The sequence below is a fragment of the Microcaecilia unicolor genome, chromosome 3, assembly GCF_901765095.1.
Source record: "Microcaecilia unicolor chromosome 3, aMicUni1.1, whole genome shotgun sequence".
Lineage (NCBI taxonomy): Eukaryota > Metazoa > Chordata > Amphibia > Gymnophiona > Siphonopidae > Microcaecilia > Microcaecilia unicolor.
Genome location: NC_044033.1, coordinates 2,622,187 through 2,636,513, shown reverse-complemented (window position 1 = coordinate 2,636,513; position 14,327 = coordinate 2,622,187). Strand labels below are relative to the sequence as shown.

The 14,327-nt window shown below is 42.1% G+C and overlaps 1 protein-coding gene across 1 annotated transcript in view; it reads right to left on the bottom strand.

Annotated features, from left to right (window-relative positions):
- The window catches only part of CUL9 (cullin 9), a 308,998-nt gene that overhangs the window by 100,372 nt on the left and 194,299 nt on the right, over positions 1 to 14,327 (bottom strand). The window contains exons 30-32 of the mRNA XM_030195702.1: positions 11,318 to 11,574; positions 6,639 to 7,002; positions 6,253 to 6,393 (exon numbers count right to left, since the gene is read on the bottom strand). Of these exons, the coding sequence (XP_030051562.1) occupies positions 6,253 to 6,393; positions 6,639 to 7,002; positions 11,318 to 11,574 (762 nt within the window). The remainder of the gene's footprint in view (positions 1 to 6,252; positions 6,394 to 6,638; positions 7,003 to 11,317; positions 11,575 to 14,327) is intronic.

The window sequence follows — 14,327 nt, the reverse complement described above, 5'->3', positions numbered from 1 at the left end:
TTAGAGAAAATCTAAGGATGAACCCACTGAGATCAACATAAATGCCCACACTCTGCAACACAGCAAAATCAAAGCTCATAATGGACACTATTATAACCTTCCCGCTCCTCGAACCCCTCTGTATTGGAAACACAGGTACCTTACCGAATCACAATATCACCTTGTATTTGTTTCTTTACCGGACTTGGTGCATGCCTTTACGGTACTATGTAAGCCACATTGAGCCTGCAAATAGGTGGGAAAATGTGGGCTACAAATGTAACAAATAAATAAATTGGAATCAACAGTTGAAACAATATAAGCATGACTACTACTACTACTACTTAGCATTTCTATAGCGCTACTAGGGTTACGCAGCGCTGTACAAGTTTAACAAGGGGAAGGACAGTCCCTGCTCAAGAGAGCTTACAATTTAATGGCCACAAACTATGTAGTCAGTGTAGGTATCATGAATGGGGAAGGTGGTTAGGCGCCAAAAGCAAGGGAGAAGAGATGGGCTTTGAGTAAGGACTTGAAAATAGGCAGGGAGGGCGCATGGCGTATGGGCTCGGGAAGTCTGTTCCAGGCATAAGGTGATGCGAGGCAGAACGGGCGGAGTCTGGAGTTAGCGGTAGCGGAGAAGGGTACAGATAGGAATGATTTGCCCTGAGAGCGGAGGTTACGGGTGGGAACATAGGGGAATAGGAGGGTAGAGAGGTAATGGGGGGCTGCAGATTGAGTAAATTCGAAGGTCAATAAGAGAAGCTTGAACTGTATACGGTAGCGGATCGGGAGCCAGTGAAGCGACTTGAAGAGAGGGGTGATATGAGAGTATCGGTTCACGCGGTAGATAAGACGTGCGGCGGAATTTTGGACAGATTGAAGGGGGGATAGGTGGCTAAGCGGGAGACCAGCGAGGAGAATGTTGCAATAGTCAAGAAGAGAGGTAACGAGTGAGTGGACGAGGGTTCGGGTGGTCTGTTCAGAGAGGAATGGGCGAATTTTGCTAATATTATAGAGGAAGAAGTGACAGGTCTTAGCTATCTGCTGGATATGGGCAGAGAAGGAGAGGGAGGAGTCGAAAATGACTCCGAGATTGCGGGCTGAAGAGACGGGGAGGATGAGGGCATTGTCAACAGAGACGGAGAGCGGGGGAAGAGGAGAGGAGGGTTTGGGTGGAAAGACAAGGAGCTCAGTCTTTGCCATGTTCAGTTTCAGATGCCGGTTGGACATCCAGGCGGCGATATCTGAGAGGCAGGCCGAAACTTTGGCCTGGGTTTCGACTGTGATGTCGGGAGTGGAGAGGTAGAGCTGGGTGTCATGCTCCAGCTGGAACAAGCTGGAGCATGAGATAAATAAAGGCAGAAGAACTTACTATTCGACATTGGTAGGGCTGGAAAGGCCTAACTTTAGAAAACTGTTTAGTTTACTGCACTATAATCTTACACATCCTCTTTCATCAAATTCTATATAACCTTCTGTTGAGGTATTAGCTTCCTATTTTGCATTTACAGTGAACAATATTAATCATTCTTTTGCTGGGGGTCTCCAGTTTAAATTCTAACTTTTTGACTCTATAGTAGATTCAGATTCTGTTTCAGCTGATAAAATTTGGTTACTTTTGATAAAGTCTCTACATTTATTATGCTTTCTTTGGTGAGCAGATTATCTTGTTCTAGCTGACCTTTAGATAAAATGCTATCATTTTTGTTAAAAGACCCTTCTCCTGAATTACTGAACTGGTTAGTTTTATTGGCTTCAAGATGATTTACTTGTGACATGAGGAATATTGTACTAACGCCAATTCCTAAACAAGTAGAAGGCGACATCTCAAGCTTCCAATTATAGGCCTATCGCAAATATTCCATTCCTAACTAAACTTGTGGAATTTGTTGTGGGTTGCTAGTTATCTGAATATATTGAAAGATCTAATCTACTCTATGGATTCCGACTGTTCCACAGCACCGAAACTTTGCTGTTATCTTTGACCTCTAAAATTAAGCAGGTTCTGTGTCACGGTGGTGAAATGGTGCTGTTACAGTTTGACATTTCTTTGACACTGTTAATCACAAAATACTATTAACTTTACTGTCAAGCTGTGGATTGGTGGACTCGGTATTTATCTGATTTAAATCATTTCTAAACAAACGACAGTATGTTTTTTTGAAGGATGGCAATTTTTCAAATCCTTGGACGTTGGTTGATGTAGTGCATCTAGATTTTCAGAAAGCTTTTCACAAAGTTCCTCATAAAAGACTCCTAAGAAAATGAAAAAGTCACGGGATAGGAGGCAATGTTCTGTTATGGATTAGGAATTGGCTATTGGACAGACAACGGAGGGTAGGGTTAAATGGTCACTTCTCACAATTAAGGAGGGTGAATAGTGGAGTGCCACAGGGGGATCTGTACTAGGACTGGTGCTATTTAACATATTTATAAATGATCTGGAATCGGGACGAATGAGGTCATTAAACCTGTAGATGACACAAAACTATTCAAGGTTGTTAAAACACATACAGACAGTGAAAAATTGCAGGAAGATTTTGGGAAATTGGAAGACTGGGCATCCAAAAGGCACAGGAAATTTAATATGGACAAAGCGATGCACATTGGGAAGAATCATCTGAATCACAGTTACCTGATACTAGTAGAGGTCAGCACCGAAGAAAAAGATCTAGGTGTTGTTGCAGACAATATGCTGAAATCATCTATCCAGTGTGTGGCGGCGGTGGCTAAAAAAGCAAACAGGATGCTAGGAACTATTAGGAAAGGGATAGTAAATAAGACGCTGTATTGCCTTGAGTATTGCGTTCAGTTCTGGTTGCTGTATCTCAAAAGAGATATAAAGGAATTAGAAAAGTTTCAAAGAAGAGCGACCAAAATGATAAAGTATAGAACTCATCTCATATGAGTAAAGGTTAAAGAGGTTAGAGCTCCTTCAGCTTGGAAAAGAGATGGCTGAGAGGAGATATGATTTATGTCTAGAAAATCCTGAGTGGTGTAGAACTAGTAGAAGTGAATCGATTTTTTACTCATTCAATAGGAACAAAGACTAGGGGACACTCAATGAAATTACATGGAAACACTTTTAAAACAAATAGGAGGAAATATTTTCTCACTCAACGAATAGTTAAGCTCTGAAACTCTTTGCCGGAGGATGTAGTAACAGCGGTTAGCTATCTGAGTTTAAAAAGGTTTGGCAAGTTCCTGGAGGAAAAGTCCATAGTCTGCTATTGAGACAGACATGCGGAAGCCACTGCTTGCCCTGGGATTGGTAGAATGGATATTGCTACTATTTGGGTTTCTGCTAAATACTTGAGAGACCTAGATTGGCGACTGTTGGAAAGATGATACTGGGCTAGATGGACCATTGGTCTGACCCAGTATGGCTATTCTTATGTTTTTATGACTCTATCATGTGGTGTGCCCCAGGGTTCCCTTGTCTCCCCTTTACTGTACAATATTTATATGAGCACTCAGTTGGATTTCTTTTGAACCTGCGGAACAATTAATGTCGTATGCTGATATTTTTCTTTTAATTCCAGTCAGGCGGAATATTGATTCTATGTCTTCTACTGTTTACACATTCATAAAGAAAATCGTAGATTGGTCAACCTCTATGCAGCTCAAATTGAATGCAGAAAAACCAAAGCTTTTATGGTTCAGTATGAATCCTAATATTCCTCATTCTATTCCTATGGAAGACGGAAGCACATCAAAAGTGGAAAAATAGTCCAGGGTCCTCTGAGTGACCCTCGATTCTTCTCTGTCTGTGGAAAGCTAGATAAATAATGTGGTATGGAAGGCTTACTTTAAACTCAAACAACTGTCTGTTGCGCTCTTATTATCTGCAAGAACATTTCAGGGTTATTATTCAATTGGCTATTTTATCGACACTTGATTGCAGTAACCCTTTATACTTGGGTGTAGCACCGATTGGGCTCAGGACTCCACAGTGAGACTGATCTTTCACAAAAATCTAAGTATGACCATGTTTCCCTTTTGCTTAATAGATTACACTGGCTGCTTGTTCAGGCAAGGATTTGTTTTAAAGTGTTCTGCTTGTTTTTAAATTTTTTATTTGGTGCCTGTCCTGAATATTTTTTGCAAAAACTTAAGACCTTAAATAATTGTTTTATTTCTTGGTCATGTCAATATTTAACTTTTGCATTTCCATCTGTTAAGTATGCTAAATTCAAACCAGTTCTTCTGCATTCTAGTCTTCCTGTCCAGATTCGTCATTTGAAGGATTACTTTTCAGAAGATGTTAAAGACGCATTTGTTTTCTCATCATCATTGCTAGTACCACTTTTGCAGTCTTTATCTTCCTTATGATATTTGCCTATTTGAAATTTCTGATGAATGTTCAGTTGTCTTGTTAAATTTGTTACCTCGCCTTGAATCTCGTTATGGGAGAACTGGTGAGTTATAAATACCTCATAACAATTGCTACAGAAAACACTGTGCCTTTGAGACCAACATCCAGTATCTGTGTATTACTTACTTTCTAGTTTATGCTGTTATTATTATTATTATGACATTTGTAATCCACATTATCCCAAACAAGTTCAGGTTCAATGTGGCTTACATTCAAGAAAAAACATTAAAAATATAATACAGTCAGATAATTAATGTTATATTTTCACCCTTGTATATGTACATTTTCTTATGTTTTATTCATTTTTATTTGTATTTTTGTGTGTTTAGACCCCGACCCAGGCATCATGCCAAAGTATGGGCTGTGTCAGATCCCTCCTTTGATCCTGGGCTCTGCCTTTCTGTTCCACCTGAAGCCGACTGATCTGGAGGCAAATACAACCAGTCAGGTCTGTGTGAGGCCTTTCTAGTCCCTCTTATGCAACACCTATGTCGAAAGTCAAAGCGCTAATTGCTAGAGCAGAATCCTAGCAGCATACAAAATAAGAGTCGGACACCGATCTGAGTCTTCTGTCTGCATTTCTCTTTGCTATACAAAGACTAAGAGCTCTATTCTTGTGATCTGCCCTGTCCTCCCTGCATTTCACCTTCACTGTACAGGGGTTCAGAGTGCTCCTTCCTGCATCTCCACCTGGTCCCATCCCATCGCTATATATGAGTTAAGAGCCCACAGGTTTCCAAAGTCTCTTTTTCACTCACAAGAAGGACCTAAGATTGCTGCTCCCTTGATCTGTGCTCTCATAGTTGTTTCTCTTCCAGACCCAGTTTCCCTTTATTATACAGAGGCTGACAACCTGCATTTCCCCAACCCCTTGCACTCTCTATTCAGAGTTCGAGCCTGTAGCTTCCTTAAAATTTATATAGTTTATTACTTTATTCACTGGGTAAATCTCTCTTATCTGCACCCTTCTCCTCCACTGCTAACTCCAGGCCCCATTCCTTTTATCTTGCTGCACCATATGCCTGGAATAGACTTCCTGAGCCGGTACGTCAAGCTCCAGCTCTGGCCGTCTTCAAATCTAGGCTAAAAGCCCACCTTTTTGATGCTGCTTTTAACTCCTAACCCTTACTCACTTGTTCAGTACCCGTATGTTATCATTCCCACCTTAGTAATTCCCTTATCTCTTATTTGTCCTGTTTGTCCTAATTAGATTGTAAGTTCTGTCAAGCAGGGACTGTCTCTTCATGTTCAAGTGTACAGCGCTGCGTACGTCTAGTAGCGCTATAGAAATGATAAGTAGTAGTAGTAGTATTAACATAAGTATTAACAGAAAATGAACTCCCGAATTAACTAGTTCTGGTGCTAATTTTGGTTTATAATGTTCCTCCTATCTCCAGTCTTTAATTCTCTGTATATTTTACTCAATATTCAGTGGAGGAGTGGCCTGTCTCGACAGCCAAAGATGGCCGGTTCAATTTCCACTTCTGCTCCTTGTGATCTTGGACAAGTCACAACCCTTCATTGCGTCAGGTACAAACTTAGATTGTGAGCCCTCCAGGGACACAGAAATACCCAGTTTACCTGAATGTAACTCACCTTGAGCTACTACTGAAAAACGTGTGAACAAAATCAAAATAAAGAAAGAAAATCTATTACAACTGTATCACAATTAAGCATCCTTATGATGTTATATCATACACATCCTACTTTCTTGATGCTGCAAATAATCTCTGTTGTAAGCCACATTGAACGAGAATTCTTGGCATAATGTGGGATGTTAATGTCATAAATAAATAAATATACCACCACAGTTCACAAGAAATCTCTCTCTTAATATACAAGGGTTGATCTGTGCTGTGCTATCTCCATCTCTCTCTCCTTGGCCCCGTTAATACCTTTTCGATCACCTCTTTGGCTGAGATGATCATGCGGATGAAGTCAGTAGTGGGCTGTGCAGGGCAGTCAGCGATGGGACATGTGCAGTTCAGAACCAGATTCTGCTCGATGCGAGTTGTCAAGTATTCATTCCAGCAAGACTAGTTAATACAGAAAATTAGATCAGAACATAGAACTGGAACCATGCTGAGACAGCACAGACTGAAACACGTAACCACTGGGACAACAGGGCAGTGCCCGAGGGCCCTCTCTCCCCTAGTTTAGGTGGTTAGGGGCCCATGACCCTTATTGCCCTGCGGCCCAGACCACTGTCAGTCCAACCCTGCATGTAACACACAGCTGTGGGACTGACCACGCAGAACCTCTTTACAATGGAAGAGCTCACCTTGCAGCAATAATGCATGCAACAAAGTGCTGGAGGATTGTCCTCTTGGGAGATCTGGTTTACGCACACAGGGCAGTTGGTGAGTGGACTTGGTGGTGGCTGCGGGTTGAGCACTTTGAGTCCTGATTCGATGAGCAGCTGCTCAGATTCTTCTGTGAAGCGCTGGATGAGGAGGTCCATGTTCCACTTGCAGTGAACAAGCAGGTGCTGTGCTGTATCCAAGCTCACACTCAGCAGCTCCTCCACCTGTTTCACTGTCTGTGCCATCAGCACTGCCACCTCGTCCTGGCTCATGGTACAGCCCATGGGAAGCAGAATTGCTTCCAGAATCCCCAGGTCGGTACCACTCCCAAAGGAATCCGCACTGTAAGACAGCAGCACAGGAAGGGAAGAGACACGAAGGAGCAGACCCAACACACACAAGCCTCCATCAGCGTTAAGCAGCAAAACAAGGAGCAGATCATCAGGAGTAGAAGCAGACACTTAATTAAACAAGTGGCCACGTTTCACCTACAAAGGCTGCATCGGGGGAAAGAAAATAGCAAATAGACCTAGCTGCATCTGAAGTTCTAATAGATTGATGTAATTCGATATTTTAGATTTCTTAGTTGACATTTTAGGTTCATACAAGTGCTTTTCAAGTAGAATTTATCTCATTTTTTCTGAGAATCCATGTCATTGTGATAGATAATAATTGGTTTGGAAGCTGTTACGACTTTTTGCATTGTGACCTTTCACATCAGCAGAGATAAATAAGCTAATACTGTTCCACAAGACGGAAGATTCTTTGTTTCTGCCTGTGGAGTAGAAATGCTGCTGCTCTGAAGAGAGACTGCTGTATTTGTGAACACTTTTTAATCCAACAAACTGCTAATGGTCTTTTTTTTAACATTGCCAAAAGTTATTTATGTTTTCTAAAGTTAAATTTTCTTCTTACACCTTTTAATTTGTAGGATGTTTTAGGATAGAAATGTGCTATTAGGGGAACGTTTGCTCTAGTTCCCTTTCAGGTATGTGTCCTTTTTGGTGCTACTTGTGCTTGGTCATATACACACTCTGTATTCAATATATTTGCTTCAATTTTAATCTCTGCTTTCACACTAGCTTGGCTTTTTTTGCACCTCAATTCATGCACCATCTGCACACTTACTAATGTGGCTTGTTCTTTTGCATGCAATGTAGCTGAGATTTGTTTTATTTCTGTTATATTTTATGACTGCAAACAAAAAGGTGGGAATATGAGCCAGGCAGTCCAATAACTGGACCCAAAATGAAGTTTAAAATAAACAGTATTTATTAATTTTCAAGCAAATAATAATGAAACAATTTCCACATTAAAAATGACTCAACACAACGTTGTGTTTCGGCCAGATGGCCTACATCAGGAGTCTTGATACTGATGACAGCAGTAAGAATATAATCATCAGGTGACGTAATAAAGGATTTTCAAATCACAGATAAGAAATGTGCAGGTCAGGATATTAAAAATGGTCTTAAAAAAGACCGTTTGTTGAATAATCCGTGTGTCACTGCAGCTACTGCAAACATTCACCCACCGGAAGTTCATTCCCTCCCTCCGAGTTCCAGGGCCGTCGTCCGTTCCCCCTCCCTCCCAGTTCCAGCGTTCCCCCTCCCTCCCAATTCCAGGGTCATCGTCCCTCCCTTCCAGTTCCAAGCCCCCTCCCTCTGAATTTTAAAAGTGATCCTGACTTACCTCGTCGGGGTTACGGCGGCCGGCAGCAGCGGTAAAAAGCGTGCAGGCTTGGTATTTACTTCAGTTTTCCCTTCTCTGTCTCTTAGCTCTGGTCCCACCCTCATTTCCTGTTTCCACAAGGGCGGGACCAGAGCTGAGAGACAGAGAAGGGAAAACTGAAGTAAATACCAAGCCTGCACGCTTTTTACCGCGTGAGGTAAATCAGGATGACTTTTAAAATTCGGAGGCAGGGGGCTTGGAACTGGAAGGGAGGGAGGGAGGGACTACGACCCTGGAACTGGGAGAGAGGGGGGGACCCTGGAATTGGGAGGGAGGGGGGACGGACGACGACCCTGGAACTCGGAGGGAGGGAATGAACTTCCGGTGGGTGAATATTATATGCAGCCTTCCCTCCGAGGGCGGGGCACTGAGAGCGAGTGCGAGGCCTGTGGTTGGTCCCTTCTCCTTCTGACGTTGTGTTTCTTTCCCTAGCAACTATACAGAGTTCCCTCGAGGGCGCGGCGATTACGAATACTATGAACACTACACGGCTTCACTGCCAGCTGCGACGGAGTCAGCTTCAGAACGTTGGAGGTGCGAATTATTATATTAGATTTGTATGTTTTTAACTATTGGTATGAATCAACAGCTTTACACCTGATGCAGCCTTTACAGGCGAAACGTGGTCATGTCGGGTGCTTGTTTTAATAAGGTTGACTACTTCTACACCTGCTGGTCTGCTCCATTTTTTGCAGCTTTGTTTGTTTGCAGATTGTCACCTCTCAGCATGTGTTTGTATCATTCTGACGTTATACGTACCCTTATGCTCGAACTGCTTCAACTGGGATTTTGTCAGATCGTTATTTATTGGATTTTATTTACATTTAAGGTTAAAGAGGGAGGAAACAGGAGACGGCAAATGAAAATTAGAGTAGAAGTGAGCCTTCTCTGGAATGGGACGGATCAGAGACTGATGGGTTTGGAGGAGATGCCAGTGGCAAATTCAGTTAAAGAATGGGAGAATGCTAGATAAGATAGAACTGTTGAAAATGCAGAAATTGCCTAAAGCTAAAACCTCCTGACACACTGAACAAAATTACAGAGTATATACGTAAGCATGGATTAATGAGAAAGCCAACACTGATTTCATCAAGGGAAATCTTGCCTCACCAATCTACCACATTTCTTTGAAGGGGTGAATAATGTGGATAAAGGCAAGCCAGTCCATACTGAGGGCCATAATCGATAATACGGTTGGAGACTCCACTTTACGGGGCCGGCCATCGTAAAGTGGCGTCTCCAACCATATTATCAAAAAAGATGGCTGGCCATCTTTCGTTTCGATAATACAGTCGGGGCTGGCCAAATCTCAACATTTGGGCCGGCCTTAGAGATCACCAGCGTTACAGATGGCTGCCATTGGTTTTCCCCAATAATGGAAACTCATGGTGGCCATCTCAAACCCGGCCAAATCCAAGGCACTTGGTCGTGGGAGGAGCCAGCATTTGTAGTGCGCTGGTCCCCCTCACATGCCAGAACACCAACCAGGCACCCTAGGAGGCACTGCAGTGGAGTTCACAAATTGCTCCCAGGTGCACAGCTCCCTTACCTTTGGTGCTGAGCCCCCCCAAACCCCACAACTGTACACCACTACCATAGCCCTTAGGGATGAAGGGGGGCACCTACATATGGGTACAGTGGGTTTTGGGGGGATGGGCCTGGGTCCGCTTGCCTGAAGTGCACTGCACCCACTAAAAACTGCTCCAGGGACCTGCATACTGCTGTCATGGAGCTGGGTATGACATTTGAGGCTGGCATAGAAACTGCCAAAAAAATGTTTTTTATTTTTTTTGGGGGGTGGGAGGGGGTTGGTGACCACTGGGGGAGTAAGGGGAGGTGATCCTCCATTCCCTCCGGTGGTCATCTTGTCAGCTGGGGCACCTTTTTGAGGCTTGGTCGTGAACAAAAAGGGACCAAGTAAAGTCGGTCAAATGCTCGTCAGGGCCGGCTTTCCTTTTTCCATTATCGGCCAAAGCCAGCCATCTCTCAACCACGCCCCCGTCACGCCTTCGGTACACTGCCGACACGCCCCCTTGAACTTTCGCTGGCCCCCCCGATGGAAAGCAGTTGAAGCCGGCCAAAATCAGCTTTCGATTATACCGATTTGGCCGGGTTTAGGAGATGGCCGGCCATCTCCCGATTTGTGTTGGAAGATGGCCGTCCTTCTCATTCGAAAATAAGCAGGATTGTGATCTGGATTTTCAAAAGACTTTTGACAAAGTACCTCATGAAAGACTCCTGAGGAAATTAGAAAGTCATGGGATAGGAGGTAGTGTCCTATTGTGGATTATACACTGGTTAAAAGACAGAAAACAGAGAGTAGGGTTAAATGTTCAGTATTCTAAATGGAGAAGAGTAGATAGTGGGGTTCCCCAGGGGTCTGTGCTGGATTTTCAAAGGGCGTTTTAAAAACGTTGTGTCACTAGTTACTCCCATCTGGCTGCTTTTTAAATGATCTAGAAATGGGAGTAACTAGTGAAGTAATTAAATTAGCTGATGACACAAAGTTTTTAAAACCCCATTTGAAAATCCAGACACACAATATCGACCGGCTTACCTTTATCCACATGTTTATTCACCCTTTCAAAAAATGTAGTAGATTGGTGAGGTAAGATTTCCTTTCACTAAATCCTTGTTGGTTTTGTCTCATTAATCCAAGCTTTTGAATATGCTCTGTAATTTTGTTCTTTATAATAGTCTCTACCATTTTACCCAGCTCTGATGTCAGGTTCACCAGTCTATAACTTCCCAGGTCACCTCTGGAACCCTTTTTTAAAAAATTGCCATTATATTGGCAACCCTGCAATCTTCCAGAACTATGCCTGATTTTAAAGATAAACTACATATTACTAACAATAGCTCTGCAAGTTCATTTTTTAATTCTAGTTCATCTATTGGTAAGCACAACATTCAGTCACAGTCTCACCTGAACACAGATGCCTTGTTTTTGTCAGCTCCACTCTTTCTTGTGGAAGTCTGAAAGAAGATTTGGGCCTGTCCCTTGTGGGGCGTCATAGGTTCTTTGGAATTATACTGCAAGATGTGCGGGCTGTCCTCATGACGCCGGACATAGCCCTGGTTGATGAGGTGCATAATGCAGGACAGAACGTCAGTATGACTGCAGCAGAAACTCAAGAACTTCTGAGTGATTCCTGATCCCCATTTCTGACAAGCATCCATCACCTGGACAAAGAAAGCAGGCAAGAATGAAGTCACCACACACATACAAAGCAAAGTCAGCAGGTTATGGACCACAGTCCATAATGCCCCACCCCCACAGATTTCTCTGAATTTGGACTATACTGAAAACCAAAGAAATTGTCCATAATTGCCAAAAAAGCTGATCTCGGGACTGGTCTGTATTATGTTGGCTCACAAAGGGCCTGTAGCAGTGTAAGTGAAGCCCTAGGATGGAGATAACTCCAAATGATCCAATATTAATAAATGTAATAAAACTCAACTGATGTAACATGAAACCATAATTAACCAAAACATGGAACTCTAAAAATAACTCTCCATTCTAAGTAATTGCTTTGAATGTACCAATGTATCAAAAATACTCTTCAACCGTTTTAAATATCATTTTTAGACATTTTTCTAAAAATTTGTTTCAGATCACCACCACTCTGTGCATAAACAAACCATCCAAAATGTGCATTCAAAACTTTTTTTTTTTTTAAATAAAAGTTGAGTTCATTTAGAAGCATCACTTAAGTAGTGTTAATATGTGTTCTAGCTTGAGACCTATCCACTGGAATAGTGGTGGGCCAAGCTACACAGCTTTAAACAGCTGAAAAGCACTGACTAGGCCTGATAACCAGCTGATGGCCTTATAGCAGAGAGCCTGCAAGAGCAGGACTGCTTGGTGAGTCTTAATGAAACCTGGTGCAACTTCCAAATTAAGTGTAACACATATGATGCAGAAATTAATGACAGAAATGATAAGAAGTTTGGTTCATAACATGGAGTCTGTCTTTATAAGATGGCACCCAGATCACAAGATGATATGAGACAGATTTGTCCATGTTTGGATATCCGTATCTAAGGAGTTGTTGACAAAAAGGGAAATTACACAATAAGTTGCAATAATAAAACGGAAAGGAGAGGTGGGCACCTGACCGGCAGTTGAGTATGATTCAGAGGTTATGCAAGATTAGGAAAAAAAAGTCCCTTGCCATAGACTTGTATTAGGACCAGATACTATATAAGAGATGGGCATCAGACCGATCGTTGGAAGTTTCCCCAACGCCTCTCAGGAAGCAGAGCTCTGGTCAGTTGAATCCAGAATTTGTCCGATGAAATGAATGTACCTAATTGAAGACCTGATTTGGGTGAGAATTAAAATATTATTTCTGTATCTACACTGTTTCTGTCTCTGTTTTCATTTATACTCTATCTGTCAGCTGTCTTATAAAATATCACACACAAGTAAGATCCCCCACTGAAGCAGTTTTTGGGAATTTTCCTAGATTTTATGTGGGAACATAAATGGCCAAAGATTCACTTAGATCCAAGTAGACAGAAAGCTGTGGTCATGGGAATTAGATTTGAACTGCGCCTTCTGATGCCTCCCCAGCGCCGATACCCATGGCAAGGGGTGTCACTGGAATTCAGGGAGGCGGTTAAAAAGATATTAGAAGAACAAACCCTCTGTACACCTCCGTGTGGAAGGATCCCACGGGGGTCTAGAGAGAGATAGATCAAAAACAGTAGTTAAACACTATCTGTAGTAATTTATAGAACAAAATCTTTGCAAATGATTTATTTTCCATATAGTGCTTGAAACTAATGATAAAAATGCCCATAATGAATCCCAGATTAGTGCTGCATAGGATTATTTACAGCTGCTGAAGTTTCTTTAATTAAAAAAAGGACTGTCCTTTGTACTTACACAGAGATACGATCAATTTCAAGTACAAATTCAATTAAGAATTTTGCTGTGTAAAATAAGCAGTGTTTCCCTATTAACATATCTCTGTGGGTAGAAGCATTCTTAAGTCCACAGACCATAACCATTGTCCTCTTTGGAGGTAGGGAATGAGGGTGCCTAGGAAAACTATCCTAAACCTTTTTTTTTTTTTTTTTTTTTAATAGATTTATTTATTTATTTGTTTGTTGTATTTGTATCCCACATTTTTCCACCTATTTGCAGACTCAATGTGGCTTACAATATTTCATCATGTCAAGCGCCCACAAGTATAGGATGGGAAGGAATTCCCCCTTCCCATCCTATCTTTTTTTTTTTGATCAGGAAATAATAACATAAAATTAGCCCTACTGAGTCAGGCCAATGGTCCATCTAGCCCAGCAGTGGCCAATTCAGGTCACAAGTACCTGACAGAATCCCAAATAGTAGCAAGATTCATGCTACTGATCTCAGGGACAAGCAGTGGCTTTCCCCATATCTATCTCAATAGCAGACTATGGACTTTTCCTCCAGGAACTTATCCAAACCTTTTTTAAGCCTAGATGCACTAACCAGCGATACCACATCCTCTGAAAAAGAGCTCTAGTCATATGGTACCATATAACTTCCTTGAGTGTCCCCTAGTCTTTATACTTTTTGAAAGAGTCAAAAACTGATTTATGTTTACCTGTTCTACACCACTCAGTATTTTGAAGACCTCTATCACATCCCCCCTCAGCTGTCTCTTTTCCTAGCTGAAGAGTCCTAATCTCTTAAACCTCTCCTCATATGAGAGGAGTTCCATCCCCTTAATCATTTTGGTTGCTCTTCGTTGAATCTTTTCTAATTCTGATATATTTATTTTAAGAGGGTTATGGAGAGGGATGACCAGCAAGAAAAAAGGAGCTGATAGTGCCCCTTTATAAGTCCCTGGTGAGGCCCTATTTAGAGTACTGTGTGCAATTCTGGAGACCGCACCTACAGAAGGATATGAACAGGATGGAGTCGGTCCAGAGGGTAAGCAGTCTCC